We start from the raw sequence: 18706 nt of genomic DNA on the forward strand, positions 1-18706 counted from the left end.
GCTGAGCGGCCTTGTTTCATTCTTTAGATTCTTATGTTCGTATTGCTACAGGATAAAATTTCTGTTTCCCGTCAGAGCCATCCTTATGTCCCGTCACTGTGAAACTGCCAGCCAGCGCCAAGTTATGGGGTGTTCTGTTCTAGCAACTTTGGCCTCAAACTCAGTTCCCTTAGGAGCTGTCAGAGAGAGGTGATTTTCATCCCATCAGTTTAAGTTTACACTCATTTCAGAAAAGTCCCAGAGGTGAAAGGATTGTACAACCCAACAGACCGCCAGTTCCCCGAAAAAAAAAGGCTCAGCATATACGGCTACTTTACAGATACTGCCCAAATACTTACAATTTTATCAGATCCATAAATCTGTTCCAACTGTTTGGCAACCTCAAGTGTCCCATCAGGGCTTCCATCATCAATCACTATAATTTCATAGTCAAATCCACTGCAAGGAGGAACAAAACACACATCACTATTAATGTAGTGCATAATATTGCATGGCAAAAAAAAAAAATCACTTTTATTGATCAGCCAAACAAAAAGAGATCTTTTCAATTGTAAAAAGCTGGTGAGGTCACTCTACATATGAATGTCGGATCTCGATGACATAATTGGGATCCAACTGTAATTTTAACTGAAGCTGATATGGCTTTCCCCGCCAGGTTGAACTGATCTGGAGCAGATCAACTGCAGAAGAGTCCAAAGCATTTTCCCTTTGTTTTGTGGGACCAGGTTGAGCAGGGGTGCTCCTATGTGCCCCACAAAAATTAACTTAGACCACACCCCTTCCTGAAAACGAGAACCCCCCCACCACCCCCACCCAGTTTTTAAAAAGTTAAAATAGTTCTGACGAAGGGTCATCGACCTGAAAAGTTAACTCTTTTTCTCTCCCGCTAAGATTTCCAGCATTTTCTGTTTTTATTATATATCAGGGCTGAAATTCCGGCCTCGTCGGGTCTGTACGAAGTGCGGACAGACGCGGCAAGGCCCCGCAAAAGCTGGTTTTCGGGGCGCAATATGCATGCGCCAAAAAACGCCTTTTTCGATCGGTCAAGATTTCTCTTGACAGATCCTCCGCATCCCCGCAGGAAGGACATTCACGCGGGTGAGACTGAGCTATTTACCAAACTCTTGCCCAGCAAATGTCTTTCAAACTCTTATGCCTGGTAAAAGCAGGCACATAGCCTACTTTTGCCAGCGTGAGAGTTTTAAAACATAAAAAAATTAAATTTTAAAACACATTTTTTATGTTTAAAAACCCTGTCCATTGTGATGTTTATTTTAAACCGTATTAAAAACACATTCTTTTTAAAAATTCAAAAAAAAATTCTCTTAGAAATTTTATTTCAATTAATTTTAAATATGTGGTGTGTTTTATTTATTTATTTATTTAATTTATTTATTATGTTGTATTTTTTGTCTTAGGGGTTTATTCTCATTGATAATAATGGGAACTCAGAGGCGGAGTTCCCATTATTATCAATGAGAATACTGCAGTGTGATTGGTGGTCCAGGCCCACGTGACTCCAGATTTTTCGCACGTACGGGGAAGTCCTCTTCCTATACGCAGCACATCGAATGAAGGCCTCCAATCGGAATCAAAGGCGCCACCAGGTACTTTCGCAAAAGAATTTCGGGTCAGGGGCATTCATCCGAAGGAAGCCTCCAACCGGAATTTTAGCCCCATTATATAATTAAAATAGCCCTTGCATTATTTTAATGAGCAGTGGGCGAGTTGCCATCACCATCCCAAAACCTGCCTCAAGTTAGCACCAGGACCTACGTATTGTTTCAAATAGTCATGAAATGAAACCTTAGGTTTCATTAAAATCAAAATAAACTTTTTTTTTAAAAAGTGGAATTTTTCAGATTAAAGTAATTGCATACACTCAACATTATTTACAATTATACAAAAAGACTACCTGGCCCATCAAGCCCACCCCAACCAGACAAGGTGCCAGCACTTCATTTATTCATCCTGCTTGTCATGCAATCTCCTGGGAGAGGCAATAAATCGGAGACCAATTTAGGAAAACGTCTTGTAAATTCCACTCCAACTTCCGAAGCCAATCAAGCAAAGCTCCAGAAAATCGTGGTAATTCTTAATCCTACTATTCCTAATCAACCTTTAACTTACCTTCTTTATTTGAAAATGTCCTCTCTCAGGAACATGTCTGGCTCCTTTTTGAAGGTCTGCAGAGCATCCATACTCACCATATGCTCTGGTAATCTATTCCAGAGGGCACTGACTCTGTGAAAGGAAATACTTCCTAATGTCTAACCTAACACGTTTAATAAATATGTCCCAGTTCACCAGTCATCTTAAAAGAACGCATCTCAACAGACTAATCCCTTATAAAAACCTCAATCATATCTTCTCCACAACTATGTTTCTCTATGAAAATTCTTTGAACCTATCCTGTTAAGCAAGTCTCAAGACTGGGGATCATTTTAGTTGCTCCCCTCTATACTTTCTCCACGGCCTCAATATTGCCCACCACTCCAACTGCTGCGTAACAAGACCTTATACAGACCACGTATAGACATTTTATATTGTACTGTCCTAGCAATACAACCCAAAACCTTTCTTTCCCAATGGCCTCATCACACTGTTTATGGACCTTCAATTATGTATGATTTCCAGATGCCTTGCCTGTTTCATAATTTTTAGCGAGTACCCCTGCATTGTGTGCACATGCTTGGAGTATCCCAGACCCAGATGCACAAGATTGTACTTATCCATACTGAAGATCAATCACATATGGGCCTATTCCATTAATTTAACTAAATTGGCCTATTTATTTGGTTGAACATCCCAACTCCTGTGCACATTATTGTGTCATCTGCAAATTAGTAGATGATTCCATCAATGTGCTTTTCCAAATAATTAATAAATGTTATAAACAATAGCGTCAACAAAAACCCTTGCAGAACTCGGTTTTTGACCTGATCCATGCAGATCTACTCCCATTGTTCGTTTAGTGTCAGTACCCTCTGGAATAACTAATAGAGAACAGAGGGTCGGGATAAATGGTTCATTCTCTGGTTGGAAACCTGCGGTGCCGCAGGGATCAGTGCTGGAACCCCAACTATTTACAATCTATATTAACGACTTGGAAGAAGGGACTGAGTGTAACATAACCAAGTTTGCTGACGATACAAAGATGGGAGGAAAAGCAATGTGTGAGAGCACAAAAAATCTGCAAAAGGGCATAGACAGGCTAAGTGAGTGGGCAAATATTTGGCAGATGGACTATAATGTTGGAAAGTGTAAGGTTTTGCAGAAAAGAAAAAATCAAAGAGCAAGTTATTATTTAAATGCAAAGTGCCGCAGTACAGCGGGACCTGGGGGTACTTGTGCATGAAACACAAAAGGATAGTATGCAGGTAAAGCAAGTGATCAGGAAGGCCAATGGTATCTTGGCCTTTATTGCAAAGGGGATGGAGTATAAAAGCAGGGAAGTCTTACTACAGCTATATAAAGTATTGGCGAGGCCACACCTGGAATACTGCGTGCAGTTTTGGTTTCCATATTTACAAAGGGATATACTTGCTTTGGAGGTAGTTCAGAGAAGGTTCACTAGGTTGATTCTAGGGATGAGGGGGTTGACTTATGAGGAAAGGTTGAGTAGGTTGGGCCTTTACTCATTGGAATTCAGAAGAATGAGAGGTGATCTTATCGAAACGTATAAGATTGTGAGGGGGCTTGACAAGGTGGATGCAGAGAGGAGGTTTCCACTGATGGGGGAGACTAGAACTAGAGGGCACGATCTGAAAATAAGGGACCACCCATTTAAAACAGAGAAGAAGAGAAATTTCTTCTCTGAGGATTGTAAATCTGTGGAATTTGCTGCCGTAGAGAGCTGTGGAAGCTGCAACATTGAATAAATTTAAGACAGAAATAGACAGTTTCTTAAACAATAAGGGGATAAGTGAATGGCGGAGCAGGCTCGAGGGGCCGTATGGCCTACTCCTGCTCCTATTTCTTATGTTATAATGTTCTTAATGATGAGTATGGATTTTCTGCAGACCTTACAAGTTTTCAACCATTTTCTACCTGACATAATATCTGACCACCAATCCCAATCAAGTCAGGAGTGTGATTGCCTGGATGGGTGCAGCCACAAAGCACTCAAGTAGTCAACACCATCCAGAACAGAGCATATCATTTGATCAGCATCCCTGCCACTAATATTGATCCTCTCCATCACCAGGGCACTAAAGCTGCAGAAAGTACTATTTACAGGAAGCACTGCAGCAACTCACTACTGTTACTTTGACAGCTCCTCTTTCACTCATAGCAGGAGCACTGTTACCCCAAGGACTGCCGTGGTTCAAGGAGAAAGCCCACCACCATCTTTTCAGTGCAACCAGGAGTGGACAATAAATGCTGCTTGGGCAACATTGCCTAAATTTCCAGAAGTAAATCTTTCTGGAAATCACGGTATAGCTCATCGACTGGACTGGCATCAACCATTAATTTGAGCACTTCCTCAAAAAACTCAATCGGGTTAGTGAGACAGGATCTCCATTTTTGAAAACCACGCTGAGATTCCTCAGTAACTACCAAACTTTCCGAGTGATCATAAGTAACAACCCTTACAATGCCTTCCAGCATCAACCCTACAATCAGCCTTAATGACGAGCTAACAGGTTTACAATTCCCAGAATCTTTGGAACTAGCCTAGACCTCAAGAAGCTATATATCGTAGGCAGTCCCTCGAATTGAGGATGACTTGCTTCCACGTCAAAAAGTTCACACGTGTTTCAATGAAGGACCTAAAATTCAATGAAGGTCCCGAACTAAATCTTGAAGGGTGGAAGATGCCTGTGCCTGGATTTTTTTTAATATAAACGTGTGATGGCCGTTGCACACCAGCCACCACACGGGCTTGACAGAGCTAGGTCTTGGTCCAATGGCAAGGATTACCCAAGACGACTGGAGACCAGCTCTGCTGCACGGACCTAGTGCGCACACATATCGCAGTGTGGGCAGGCCCGTGCAGCCCCTGGGCCCTCGCCTCTTCTAGGCCCCAAATTCATGCGTCTCCTGGGCCTCGATCATGTCTTTCTGCAATCTCTCGTCTCTCCTTCGCCCCGACCTTGCCGCTCCTGATGTACCTGCCCACGCTCCAATCACCGACCTGGACTTTAGTGACGTCCCTCTTCACTGCCGTTGTTCTCCTGCTCCAGCACGTGGTGCTCCCTGGAGTGGTATGCCACCACGCTGCTCCTTCCACTCCCTGGCCTGCTCCAGCGGTGCTCGCAGCACTGCCTCTGTACACAGTCCCAGGGCACTGCCCACCCCGCACACTGGCCCCTGTACACTGTCCCTGTGCCCTGTCCCCGGGCACTGCCCCTGTATTGTAAGTATCGGCTCCCTAAGGATTGTTGGATACCTGGACATTGCATTTTAATATTTATCACTGCAGAAAAAACTGGCAGCCTGTTGTGGGAGGTACTTTTCCATGTTATACTCAAAATCCACATCTGATGGGCGGGGGTGGTCTGGGAAGTTACCATGCCCAGGAGAAGGCAACTCATCACAGGTAATGGGCAAAGTTGGAGGGTCCATTGTTAAGCAATGTGAACTGGTCAGTGATCAAGCCAATACCTGGATGAGATAACCCAGAGAGGCAGGAAACCAGAACAATAGAAAGCCATTAAGCCCCAGACCGGTTGGAAGCAAGTCCCATCACCAGCCATCACTGGAATACACATGGGCCATTCAGACAGAAGCATTAAAACAAGGACAAACTTTATTGGGCCAGAAAAGGCAAACAGACTTTGGATATAAAAGGTGGCCGCATGGCCATAGCTTTCTCTCTTTGCTCTCGCTTACTTCACCTCTACAAGGACCGAGCAATCTGTCTGGGACGGAGAGAAGAAGCTATATATATGAACCATTGGTTCACATATCTCTCCCTTTCCTTCAACAAGCTGGGCTAAATCTTATCCATCAACCCAATTAGTCTTGAATGTCTTAATTGTGGCGAAAACCATTTCTTGGAGGTCAAAAATGGAGATTCTGCCTCATTTGCCAGAGAGAGTGGATAGGAAGCAGCTATTTCCCTTAGCAGAGAGGTTAATAACCAGGGGACATGGATTTAAAGTAATCGGTAGATGGATTAGAGGGGAGTTGAGGAGAATGTTTTCACTCAGAGGGTTGTGGGGGTCTGGATTGCACTGCCTAAAAAGGATGGTAGAGGCAGAAACCCTCATCACATTTAAAAAGTACATGTGAAGTGTTGTAACCTGCACGGCTGTGGACCAAGAGCTAGAAAGTGGGATTAGGCTGGATAGCTCTTTTTCGACCTGTGTAGACACGATGAGCCGAATGACCTTCTGTGCCATAAATTTCCATGATTCTATGATACACCTATTTCTATGGAGTCACTTATAGCATCACTCCTCTCGAACACCACTCGCATCCTAATACCATCTTTAATAGTGAAAAGAGGTGCAAAGTAACATTCAGCATTTCAACCAAATCCTGCCTTGCTAACATTCTCAAAAAGGACCCAAGTGGTCCTTAATCATTTTCTGCTGCTGACAGAACAGAATAAAGCTTTACCATTGCTACTACATCTACTGCAGATGCTAGGGATCAACTTTGGACCAGCTGCCCCAGAACCTATTGATGAACATCCTCCCTCTCTATTGCAACTATATTGTCTTTACAAATACAGCTTCACTCCTCCTTTTTGACCTATCCTTTCCTTTCGGAACCACCTGAACCCTTTCAACTAAACTTCAGAACCATCATTAGGATCCAATCACATTTTAGAGATTATATCTAACCCCTCCATTGAAGCATGGGTTTTTAATACTTCTTTCATTTACGCAGAAGCATTTTAAAAACTTCCTACCATCCCCCACGTGGATTCCCTTACATAAATTGCCTTGTTCCCTGTGATTAGAACTAGTTAAGTCTTTTTTACAAACATTTTGGTCAGACCACTAAAATTTTCAGTATTTCAGTAGGCTGAATAGTACATATTTAAACATAGAAACATCGAAAATAGGTGCAGGAGTAGGCCATTCGGCCCTTCGAGCCTGCACCGCCATTCAATGAGTTCATAGCTGAACATGCAACTTCAGGACCCCATTCCTGCTTTCTCGCCATACCCCTTGATCTCTTTAACCGTAAGGGCCACATCTAATTCCCTTTTGAATATATCTAATGAACTGGCCTCAACAACTTTCTGTGGTAGAGAATTCCACAGGTTCACAATTCTCCTCATCTCGGTCCTAAATGGCTTACCCCTTATCCTTAGATTGTGACCCCTGGTTCTGGACTTCCCCAACATCGGGAACATTCTTCCTGCATCTAACCTGTCCAATCCTGTCAGAATTTTATATGTTTCTATGAGATCCCCTCTCGTTCTTCTAAATTCCAGTGAATATAAGCCTAGTCGATCCAGTCTTTCTTCATATGTCAGTCCTGCCATCCCGGGAATCAGTCTGGTGAACCTTCACTGCACTCCCTCAATAGCAAGAATGTCCTTCCTCAGATTAGGAGACCAAAACTGCACACAATGCTCAAGGTGTGGCCTCACCATGGCCCTGTACAACTGCAGCAAGACCTCCCTGCTCCTATACGCAAATGCTCTCGCTATAATGGCCAGCATGCCATTTGCCTTCTTTACTGCCTGCTGTACCGTCAATGACTGATGTACTATGACACCCAGGTCTCGTTGCACCTCCCCTTTTACTAATCTGTCACCATTCAGATAATAATCTGCCTTCCTGTTTTTGCCACCGAACAATTGCAAATAACATACAGTATTTAAAATATCCTCTCCCATACAATACGCTATGCATCTTTGCTTCTAAGGTCTTTGAACACACTGTTGCCACTCAGTTCCGTGCTCACCTCTCCAACTATCTTCAGTCCAATTTCTATGCTCTGAAAACAGAGACCACTCTGGTCAATGTCACCAATTGTATCCTTCACGGCTGTACTGTGGTGCGCTATTCTTGCCCCCTCAATCTCTCCGTGTTGACCACCCCAGCCTCTCTTTCATGATCCATCTCAGTGGGCCTCCAACCTGTCCTGATGTCGCCAACACGTCACTGCATTGCCTCTCAGCAACATCATCTATAGGCATGGCGTCAGGTTCCAGACGCATGTTGACAACAGCGAGTTTTAACTCTACGGCAAACCTCAGGTCCACGGCCACCATTGTGCTGTCAGACTGCCTGTCTAACATCAGGTCATGGATGAATCAACTTAACATCGGCTATAGTCAAGCCACTCCTATTTGGCTCTCGCCAAAAACTATCTTTTCCACTGCATCATCCTCCACCCTGGCTGCTCAATCAAGTTGAACCCAATGGCAGGCATCCTTGGTGTCCTGTTCGACCCCGAGCTGAACTTCAAACGCCATACCCTAGCCATTATCAGGACTACTTACTTCTACCTCTACAATGTTTCCATCTGCGCTTCTACTTCATTCCCACTGACATTGGAAATCTTATCTATGTTTTTATCTTCAGGTTCAATTTCACAGACAATTTTTATTAGGCTCTCTAACTCTACCCTACATAAAATAAAACTCATTTAAAAGTCAGTTACCTACATTCTGTTGCACACTCGTCCATCACTTGTCAACCTCCACGTGCTCCCTATTCCCCAATGCACTGAAATCAAAATACTCGTCTTCCTTCACAATTCACCCTACGGCCTTGCCCCATTCTACCTCTGCAATCTAAACGCCTACAGCCCAGTCAATGCCTTTCAACCTTCTGGTGCATCCCTCCACTCCATCAACCTGGGAGCTTTCAACCATCATGGCCCAACTCTCCCCATCCAAACACCTGTCTCTCTCCCCCCAACGTTAAAAAAAAGCCATGTCAAAAACTCTGACCACACTTGCGGTCATCTCCCCATATTCTATCACTACTAGACATCTGCTTCTTTTCTGTGTAGCACCTTGGGGTATTTACTACGTTAAAAGGAGCTAAATAAATGATGATGGTTTTATTGTGGCACTTATCAATGCGATTCAATTGGGAGGATAATGTTTGATTATAATGATGAATATCGTGTACTGTATCAGGAAACTAAACAAATGGAACTGAATTAACCGATTCTCAACTATCTCCAGTACATTTATCAATTCATTATTCCTGACTTACAAGTTAATTTCAAAGTGCTCCTTTTTGCTGAATATCTTTATAAAAAGCAACGCCGTACTTGATTCTACCAGAGTGTCAGCTTTGTTCCTTTGGTACCACACTTGCCTCAGAATCAGTAAGTTGTGGATTCATGGCCCACTTTGGACTTCAGCATAGAATCTAGGCTGACACTCTAGGGCAGTACTGAGAGAATGCTGCACAACTGGAAGCTCCATCTTTTGGAACAGATGCTAAACAAAGGCCCTATTTGCAAGCTCAGATGTATGTAAAATAATCATTCTTCGAAAAGCAGGGAGTTCTCCTAGTGTCCTCAAACAACCCTACCAAACACAGATTATCTGGTTATTCATTCATTTGCTGTTTGCAAGACTTGGCTGAGCATAAATTGGCTGCACTTCAAAAAAATCTAATGGCTATGAAGCACTTTGGGATGTCCTGAACACGAAATTCAAGTTTCTTCTTTCTACTTATTATAGATTACAAATTTGAGACACATGAATTAAACTCAGTAAGCTTACAATTATACAAGTTTCAATTACTAAAATTCACCACTGTAATAACCAAGTGCGTAAATGCAACACTGATGTTACTGAGCCTTGTAGACCATTAAAGTCCTGGGTTAGTTGACCTCAGTAGAAATAGGGGGTGGGGGAAGGAGAAATAAAATACAGTTTCTAGTCCGAATTGCTAAAGTGACTTCCTGCTAGAAAGTAGGTGTGTCGACATCAGGTGATGGCATTTTAACTGCAGTACTCTCCAAGTACAATAGCCTGTTGACAATTTCTGTCTAGGATTACAAATAAACAATAGCTACTTAGGTGAGTAGAGGGTTGTTGATGCCTGTGAAACTGTACTTCATCACCATCTTCAAGATGTCATATATTTATTTAAAAAAAAGAAATACAGCTGCAAAAACTTATGAATGCAAAAATGAATCTCATCACAATTTCAGTCTATATTTTTAATTCATCTTTCTCTCCACTGCCGCCTTATTATATTCTCATAGCGCTACATGTTTACCTAATCCACAAGAAACTAAACAATTAAATCTGAACACAAAAAAAAAATGTCCTCCTCTGGTTTTCCTTCCTCCATTTTAGGTCTCACAGTTTCTGACTGAGATGGCAGGCAGCCAAGTTGCTCTCAGGGCTTGGTCAATCTTGCTCTGTAACTAAAGGCTGGAATATTCATCAGAGTTGCTGGGTTACCTCCCCTTCAATTTTCCCCATGTTAGTTCCACTCAATGCTAAGTTGCAGCCAAAAATCCTCCTGTGGGGAGTTGTGCATTTCAAAGATGCTATATTCAAAGGCTAAATAGAAGAAACAATGTAATTTGTATCAATTTGAACATTAAGGCCTAGAAATTCAGGTCGTTTGCACCTCCGGGCGCAAACGACTTTTTGCCCGGTTGTGGCGCCGCTAACAACTCCCGCTAAATTCCGCGGTGGTAACCTGTAGCATCCCGCTCCGTCGGCGATAATATCACCACCATACGCAGCACCCTATTTTTGCCCCGGAACAAAAATTGGGGAGCACTCCCTGAAGCTGCACTGGGCGATGCCAGTGACAACTTCAGAGGACGTGAACTGTGCTGCAGGCCGCTAGTTAAAGCGGAGGTGGCGGCCATGTTAAAAATTAATTCGCCATTTTTCTTTGGTAACCCATTGGCACCGTGATCGCGGGATCCGTGCCAACTGCCTGAGTGCCAGGCTGTTGGCATGGCACCCCTTTTCTCCGGTGGTCCACGGAGTCCCGGTTCTTACCTGCAGAATTTGAAACTTGGGCTCTCCCCTTTAATGAAGGGGAGAGCTCCTCCTATGCGGCAGCATTACTCAGTCCAGTGCGTAGCGCTGCGCCCCGCTCAATCCGACACAATATTGCCCCAGAAAGGAAGTGGATTTTGCGATCCACTTCCTTTCGAGGGCGGTAACTGGAATTTTTCGAGCGGGGTGGGACTTCTGCGCCTGGCATAAAATACCCGCCTTCCGGATGTTACCTCCCCCAAACAGGATGCAATGCAATCTCTACCAGCAAAACTTTTAAAGTTCTATGTTTACAGTTGTGCAGCAAACTCCAGTCAAGGTTTATTGGACTGGAACACTGCATTTTAAAAAAGTGACAGTGACCTTGTACTAACATACTCCATATAGAAACAGGTTAAATAAATTCAAATTTACAGTTCGCCTATCTGTGTGGCTATCCTAGAACATAAGAAATAGAAGTAGAAGTAGGCCATTCGGCCCCTTGAGCCTCCTCTGCCATTCAATAAGATCATCGCTGATCTTCTACCTCAACTCCACTTACCTGCACTATCCCCATATCCCTTAATATCCAAAATTCTATTGATCTGTCTTGAATATACTGAGCCTCCACAGCCTTTTGGGCTAGACAATTCCAAAGATTCACCATCCTCTGAGTGAAGATATTTCTCCTCATCTCAGTCCGAAATGGCCGATCCCTTATTCTGAGACTGTGACCCCAGTTCTAGACTCCCCAGCCAGGGGAAACATCCTCCCTGCATCTACCTTGTCAAGCCCTGTAAGAATTGTGTGTTTCAATGAGATCACCTCTCATTTTTCTAAACTCTAGAGAATATAGGCCTAGTCAACTCGAGAATATAGGCCTAGTCTACTCAATCTCTCCTCATATAACAAGGGGCCTGTCCTATATGCACACTATACTCAAGGTGAATCAATATGATTCAATTTTGCCTGTGGACTCCATCTTTCTGACTGCCCACATTGTATACTGTCATTCCTCTCTGTGTAGTCACTGTATAATTGCATAAGATGGAGACTTGTTTACCTGATGAACTATCAATAAGGTTTACACTGTGTATATACATGATGGCACCTCTAGAGGGTGCAACTGATGGAGAACGGGGTTTCTTGCCCTGGTGGCAGGGGCTATATAAAAGGGGAGCCACCATGCGGCTGCCTCGCTCCGGAGTTACGAATAAAGGACCAAGGTCATTACAGTTTGAGTACAACAGTACCTCTTGGAGTCATTCATAAGTACATTACAGACATAATACCCCTCATCCCAGGAATCAGTCTGGTGAACCTTCGTTGCACTCCCTCTCTGGCAAGTATATCTTTACTTTAGTAAGGAGACTAAAACTGTGCACAATATGATTCAATTTTGCCTGTGGATTCCATCTTTCTGACTGCCCACATTGTATACTGTCATTCCTCTCTTTTGTGCAGCTTACTTTCACTGCAAAGATAATTAATTGAGAACACACATGCAGCAAAACTATAGTTTGTGGGTTAATGCTGTCAGATTACAAAGCCATTAGTTATATATATTTGCCTGAATACAAACAAGCTGCTTTTCAAAATGCTGAATGCTACTCAGGTAGAATGAATGACATTTTATTGGCATGTATACTATTTCTAATATAGGTTTTTATTACGTGTTAGCAATAAAAAGAATTGGGCTTATACAATCAAATAATCGAACAGTTTGTGTAATTAAATACAGTAGACTCCTACTAGAACGTGCTATTTGGGAACCAGCCAAATGGCATGTTATAAAAAGTGTATCTTACAGACAGTGTGGTTGAAAAGAAACAGGAGTCAGTTAAGGAACATTGAGTGAATCCTGTGTCGTATTGCAAGACAATTTTAAATATTTATTCAGTACATTATTATAATATTAACAGTCTGCCGCCAACAATGCCAAATTAAGGAATCTAGTTTCTTTAAGCTGCAACTTTTCAGGTTTTAACAAATTGGACATCAAAAATAATTCAGAAATGGAGACTTTTGGTGCAGACTTGTACATATTTAGTTCAGTAGATTGGTATTCTTTACTGCACCACAAATGTCGCCCCAAATGTTTTATTTGGGTCCATGATTTGAAACCTTTGTGCACCAGCAGAGGTTTTGCATGTATATACGTTAGTGACAGAAAATCACGTTGAAGAGAGGAGTTTCAATTGATTTGCTGACAATTGCGTGACAGGTTGTTAACTGAATTGTCTGGAGATCAACAAAATATATAAGGAAGAATCAGGAGCTATGCAATTAACTCCAAGTTGGTCCCTCATTTTTACCTGCTTATATTAATTAAAATTTGCCAATGACTACAATTTTAGGGCAAAATCATATTGCATTTTTCAGTGGGCATGTTTAATTGACCATGAGGCGAATACATTACCCTGGGCTCAAACTCAAATCAAGATCAAATTTCACATACTGCAGATTAATATAGTCCATGTTTGAATTTCGTCATTACATAATTTTTCAGATGTTGAGTTCTGGATATCATTAAAAGGTATCACCTTTTTATCACATCAAGATTTAATTTGTGTCACTATAATTTGATGACATGAATTGGGGTTCTGAAAGCACAGTAATTAGTACAGTATAACACAGAATGGACGTAGGAGGAATGTACACTATGCAAATGCTATAATGAGCAACAATTGTATTTTCTAATTTAAATTCTTTTATTGGCTGTGGTGCCAATCAGAATTTTGATCTACTGCCACATCATATTGCCTGCAGGCTGGAAGTCAAGAACTTTGTGTTGATTTGCAATTCAGACTGAACTTTTAAAATCTTATCTCTGGTCCTATTTCCAGCATTTCAGCCTTTGCATTTGTACAAAAAAATTGGAGGGGAGTGAGGGGCAGCAAAAGAGGGAGAGAATAGAACAGGACTGAAGAGTATAGCTGCCCCCAGCATCTGAGAGTACAAAGGAGGCAAACTTTACCCATCCAGGACCTGACTTTTCCTGGGTTCCAAGCAGCCATCAAAAATAGCGGCAAAATGGCAGGACTTCCTTCCTGTTGGAAGACTTTTGATATAAAAGCCTCTAAAGAATGTCACTGGTCTCCACAGGAATTATAGAATCATAGAATATTGCAGCACAGAAGGAGGCCATTCAGCCCATCATGTCTGTGCCAGCTATTTGAAAAGACCACTTAGCCTGTTGAAGCTCAGCCCTGTAATATCCTGGCTCCCCCCCATTACAGCATCCAGCTACATTCTGAAGATCAAGACTATGCTGCCCCACTGGACTACACTGCAAGACTCAGCTGCTGTGAGTATGTCTGCTATTTAGTTGCTTAAGTTTCAATTTGAAAGAGCTATCTAATTAGTCACACTCCCCTGCTCTTTCTCCATAGATCTGCAAATTTTTCCTTTTCAAGTATTTATCCAATTGCCTTTTGAAAGTTACTATTGAATCTGCAGGCAGTACTTCCCAAATCATAACCACTCCCTCAGCTACCCCATGGTTCTTTTACCAACTATCTTAAATCTGTGTCCTCTGGTTATTGACCCTCCTACTAGTGGAACGTTTCTCCCTATCTACTCTTATTAAAACCCTTAATAATTTGAACACCTCTACCCATAACTTTCTCGGCTCTAAGGAGAACAATCGCAGCTTCTTCTCGTCTCTCCACATAATTGAAGTGCCTCAACCCTCGGTAACATTCAAATAAATCCCTGTTCACTGTGACAGAATCAAAACACTGAATTTTTCAACTAAAATAAAACTAAACAATAAAAGCAATTATCGGTTATTTTTTTCATAGAAGAACCCTGATGGATTAAACTTCCCTTATCTACTTGCATGGCAAATGTGGGAAATATGCTGCCCATCTGTTAGTACCCAGCCAAAGAACTTTGTTGCAAAATGGTTTAATATTGTCAATCTAGTGGAATAAGTTTGAGCAACTTTGATGCTGAAACTAGGCATTGCAGTCTTAGAAAGCAAATACACAGCTGGACATCTGCATAAAGGATATTTAAAAATCAGTTGACCAATTGAATCTGATGTCAGTTTAATTGGCTGGATTGTTCTATAACTAAAACTTCAGCTCCCCATCAGTAAAATAGGGTCAAGTAGAACTGGTGTCATCTTAATTAATGCCCTAAGACTTAATTTGAATATATTTCACATTTATTCCTTCTATTAAAGATTATAATTTAATTTGAGCCTTTAATTTGAATTATTGGTTAATTCAAATTGACCTTCCCAATTCAAATAGGAACTCATCATGAATTCAAATTTAACCCCGTGATCAATATTAGGTGCCTAAGATTTGCAGCACTCCCCATCGGAGCACAGTGCATTATCAAGTGAAGAGAACAATTTAAGATGGTTAGCTGAAGTACACCTGTACCACTGAGGAATAAATGAAGAAAGTTGTGGCACAAAACTAAAATATCCTTCCCATCGCACTCTCCGTCTACCTGGGAAACAAGAGCATTGCCGCTGATTACCAGCAGGATTTTTCCACCAGCAGAAGAAGACGCGCACTTCAACTTGTCCTGAAGTCAAAGGCGAATTGATTCACCAAAGAATTTAGAATTGGCCCTGTTCCTGCATTGTGGATCAGCTGCTTCAAACACCAAGTCTACTCTTGGGGAGGACGTTGCACAGAAAGCGTAATAAAATTCCTGAAATTGTACTTCGTCATAAGCTTGAAGACATCTTTGCTGCTGGTGAACCACGCCCTTTTTACAAGCTTCATTAATGAAAATTGCTTAGGTGGGGAAAAAATAAAAAAGCAAAGTACAGTTATGGTTTGAGTTAGCATAACTGAGGAATAAAGAACATGGCTGCTGATCAGGGATGCAATCCACCCCCTCCCCTTTAGTGATGCTGTTGCTCTGCCTGTAACATACTTAAAACTATAAAAAGGCTAAGATGACTGGTGCTCTTTGACAGGTGTGGCTGTGAAGCATGGCATCACAAGGCAAAAAAAAAATCATCTTTTCGACAGCTGTTAAGTGTGGGATTCACGTGCAAATGCACCAGAGCTAATACTTTTCATGTCAATGTAATATCCGTGATCCAGCCAACAGAACTAAAGAACTGTTTGGTGCAAAATATGATTGCCATGCACAATGCTGGTTTGCCATTTTTATTGGATATTCTGCAGGTACACATGAGCCACTTAGCTTGGGGGGAGTTGAAAGCAGAATCATTGCAAACTGTTCTTAGCACTGTAAATTCATCCCAGCAGCAGTTAAAGCAGCTGCATATGACAGCTGAGGATCCCACACAGGCAACAACTGACTGAAGCAGAGAACCTTTTTTGAGTACATGACTTTGCTCTTGCGACTACCGACAAACGCAAGTTTTGAATCCATTTCGGTACAAATAATGAAATTCTGAGGGCTGGATTACTAATCAACACGGAAATGAACGATGCTGTATGGGGGGATACTGCTGCTAGTGGAAGCGGGATTGAGAGTGACGAAGAAGCCCAAATGACTGGATCCAGTAAGCAGATAAAGGAAGATAAACCAGCCCTCACCACAACAATGCCTTCCAATTAAGGAGTGAATGCTGACAGTTAGGGCTGGAGGCTGAAATTATGCCAAATATCCAGATGGAGCTTTTTCCAGCACTAAGTGGAAAATTTTGTGGATGAATGTGCTGTCGGCAGGAAGTAAATCATAAACACAGAACTTTTATGAAATGACTGAACTGTTTTTGTGCATCTTGTAGAGTACTCAAGTTCTAATTATGTGAATTTAAATATCATTGCTTTGTTGTTTTATGGTATTTTGGTTATTTGGTGTGCTGGTTCATAAAAATTGATTCATTTGTACAAAGGCTAATTCCAATTTTTTGAGAAAAAAAACTTTGAATTAAGAGTCGACTGTATCTCAGAAAAATTGAAGTAATGACAAACTTCAGACATATATTATTAAATGCACATTCTGTGAATTGGAATTGGATAGTGTGAGCATCCATCTACTATTTCAGGCAAAGAAGGAAATTGGTGTAAAAGTCAATTCAAGTTTGTTGAAAAGAGCACAAATCAGTGACAGTGCTCCGAGGCAGTGTTCTTCCACTTCGAAGACTTGGTATTAAAGTTTTTTCCCTCCTTCTTTAATGTGTCTGTCTCTCTGCCCTGCCCTCCCCCCCCTCTCCTCATCCTGCCCTCCCCCCCCTCTCCTCATCCCTCCCTCCCCCCTCTCCTCATCCCTCCCTCCCCCCTCTCCTCATCCCTCCCGCCCCCCTCTCCTCATCCCTCCCGCCCCCCTCTCCTCATCCCTCCCGCCCCCCCTCTCCTCATCCCTCCCGCCCCCCCTCTCCTCATCCCTCCCGCCCCCCCTCTCCTCATCCCTCCCGCCCCCCCTCTCCTCCCTCTTCCCCCCCCCTCCCTTCCCCCTCCTCCAACTTATCCACTAAATTAAGATAATCCACATGGGCTCACAATTGGACTAACTGGGAGCCTCATTCAGAATACCACAAAGATGTCAGGGGTGTGAAGGGGAAATATCACACTGGTGCAGTTGGGGTGGTCTTCTGAGGTTGTGGAAGAGTGTGCGGAGTTTTGCTCTGCATCTAACCTGCGCTGTATTAGAGCAGGGAGCACTTGATGCTGACAATGAGTGGCCAAAATGGAATGGCATTCCATTTTGCAGCGCTTTACATCTGTCACTTTGATAAAGTTACCCCAAAAAATAAGATTTAAAAACTGATTTTAAAAGTGATCAACTTTAAAAAAGCATAACTTCAAAGTATTATTAGATACAATTTAAAATGTTTATATAAATGTCTATGCAAAGAGGAATACAGTTCACAGGTCTGAAACAGAATACTCAAAAGGATTTTTAAAATAAGAAAACTGAAAATGATGTCTGGAGAAATTGGTTCATTGATATATGATACCTGTGCCTGGACCCATTTAGTCATTTATTTGTTTAAACAGACTAAGTGCGTTCTATTATTCAGTTTTACTACATCTGGAGATGTGTATGCTCTAACTGGTTGCTATGTTGGGACCATAGCAACACGACAACCAATGCATGCCATTTTTATTACACAACTAAAAGTACTGCTGGCTGTTGTCCACTAGCATGGTTGTGTGCAGGAAAAGCTCTGGTATCAGTAAAGACAGCGAACTGATGTGGAAAAAAAGCATTAGAAATAAGTCAGAACAATGCATCAGAAAAAAAACCAACAGGATAGCAGTATGGTAAACTGATCAAAAGTCTTTTTGTCCATTGCTATAATCAATCTGCAATAATAAGTTCAGAAAAATGGGCGTCTAACCTGGGTTTTCCACCACATTAATTGTAGGTGTTCATCAACCTACTAATTGCTAGGAATTTACCATCAAAGCAAAACCCATAATGTATCTGTGAAATACATCCAATGTCTGAGAAGAGGAAGTCAATTATGAAGTTTGACTATAATTTTTCTCTCTCATATTAACGGTCTTACATTTGTGTGCACTTCCTGTCTGCATCACTTGACTTTCTGTTGTCACATTTAACGATTACTTTTTTTGTCATATACCGTTTATATATTTGGAACATTGAAAGAGACTACCATGAAAATACAAACAAAGAGTACTGGTTTAGTCTGCCATGCGGCCTCTCCTCCCCGCCTTTGCATTTATATCTTTGCTAGAAAGCCAAATATGGCGTTAAATTTTAACACCCAGAATAATTGTGCACCATTTAATTTAAGAGATATTTAACTTTAAGTTAATAGCTATTTAACATCACTGTTTCCATTTTTTTTAGAAAACAATAACAACTTGTATTCATATAGAGCCTTTAACATAGTGAAATGTCCCAAAGCGCTTCACAGGA

General features: G+C 41.9%; 1 protein-coding gene across 2 annotated transcripts in view; it reads right to left on the minus strand.

Moving 5' to 3' along the window:
- dpm1 (dolichyl-phosphate mannosyltransferase subunit 1, catalytic) overlaps window positions 1-18706 on the minus strand; it is a 75463-nt gene that overhangs the window by 44822 nt on the left and 11935 nt on the right. For both annotated transcript variants that reach the window (XM_070896035.1, XM_070896034.1), the window contains exon 2: window positions 339-438. In XM_070896035.1, the coding sequence (XP_070752136.1) occupies window positions 339-438 (100 nt within the window). The remainder of the gene's footprint in view (window positions 1-338; window positions 439-18706) is intronic.

The sequence above is a fragment of the Pristiophorus japonicus genome, chromosome 12 (genome assembly GCF_044704955.1).
Source record: "Pristiophorus japonicus isolate sPriJap1 chromosome 12, sPriJap1.hap1, whole genome shotgun sequence".
Lineage (NCBI taxonomy): Eukaryota > Metazoa > Chordata > Chondrichthyes > Pristiophoridae > Pristiophorus > Pristiophorus japonicus.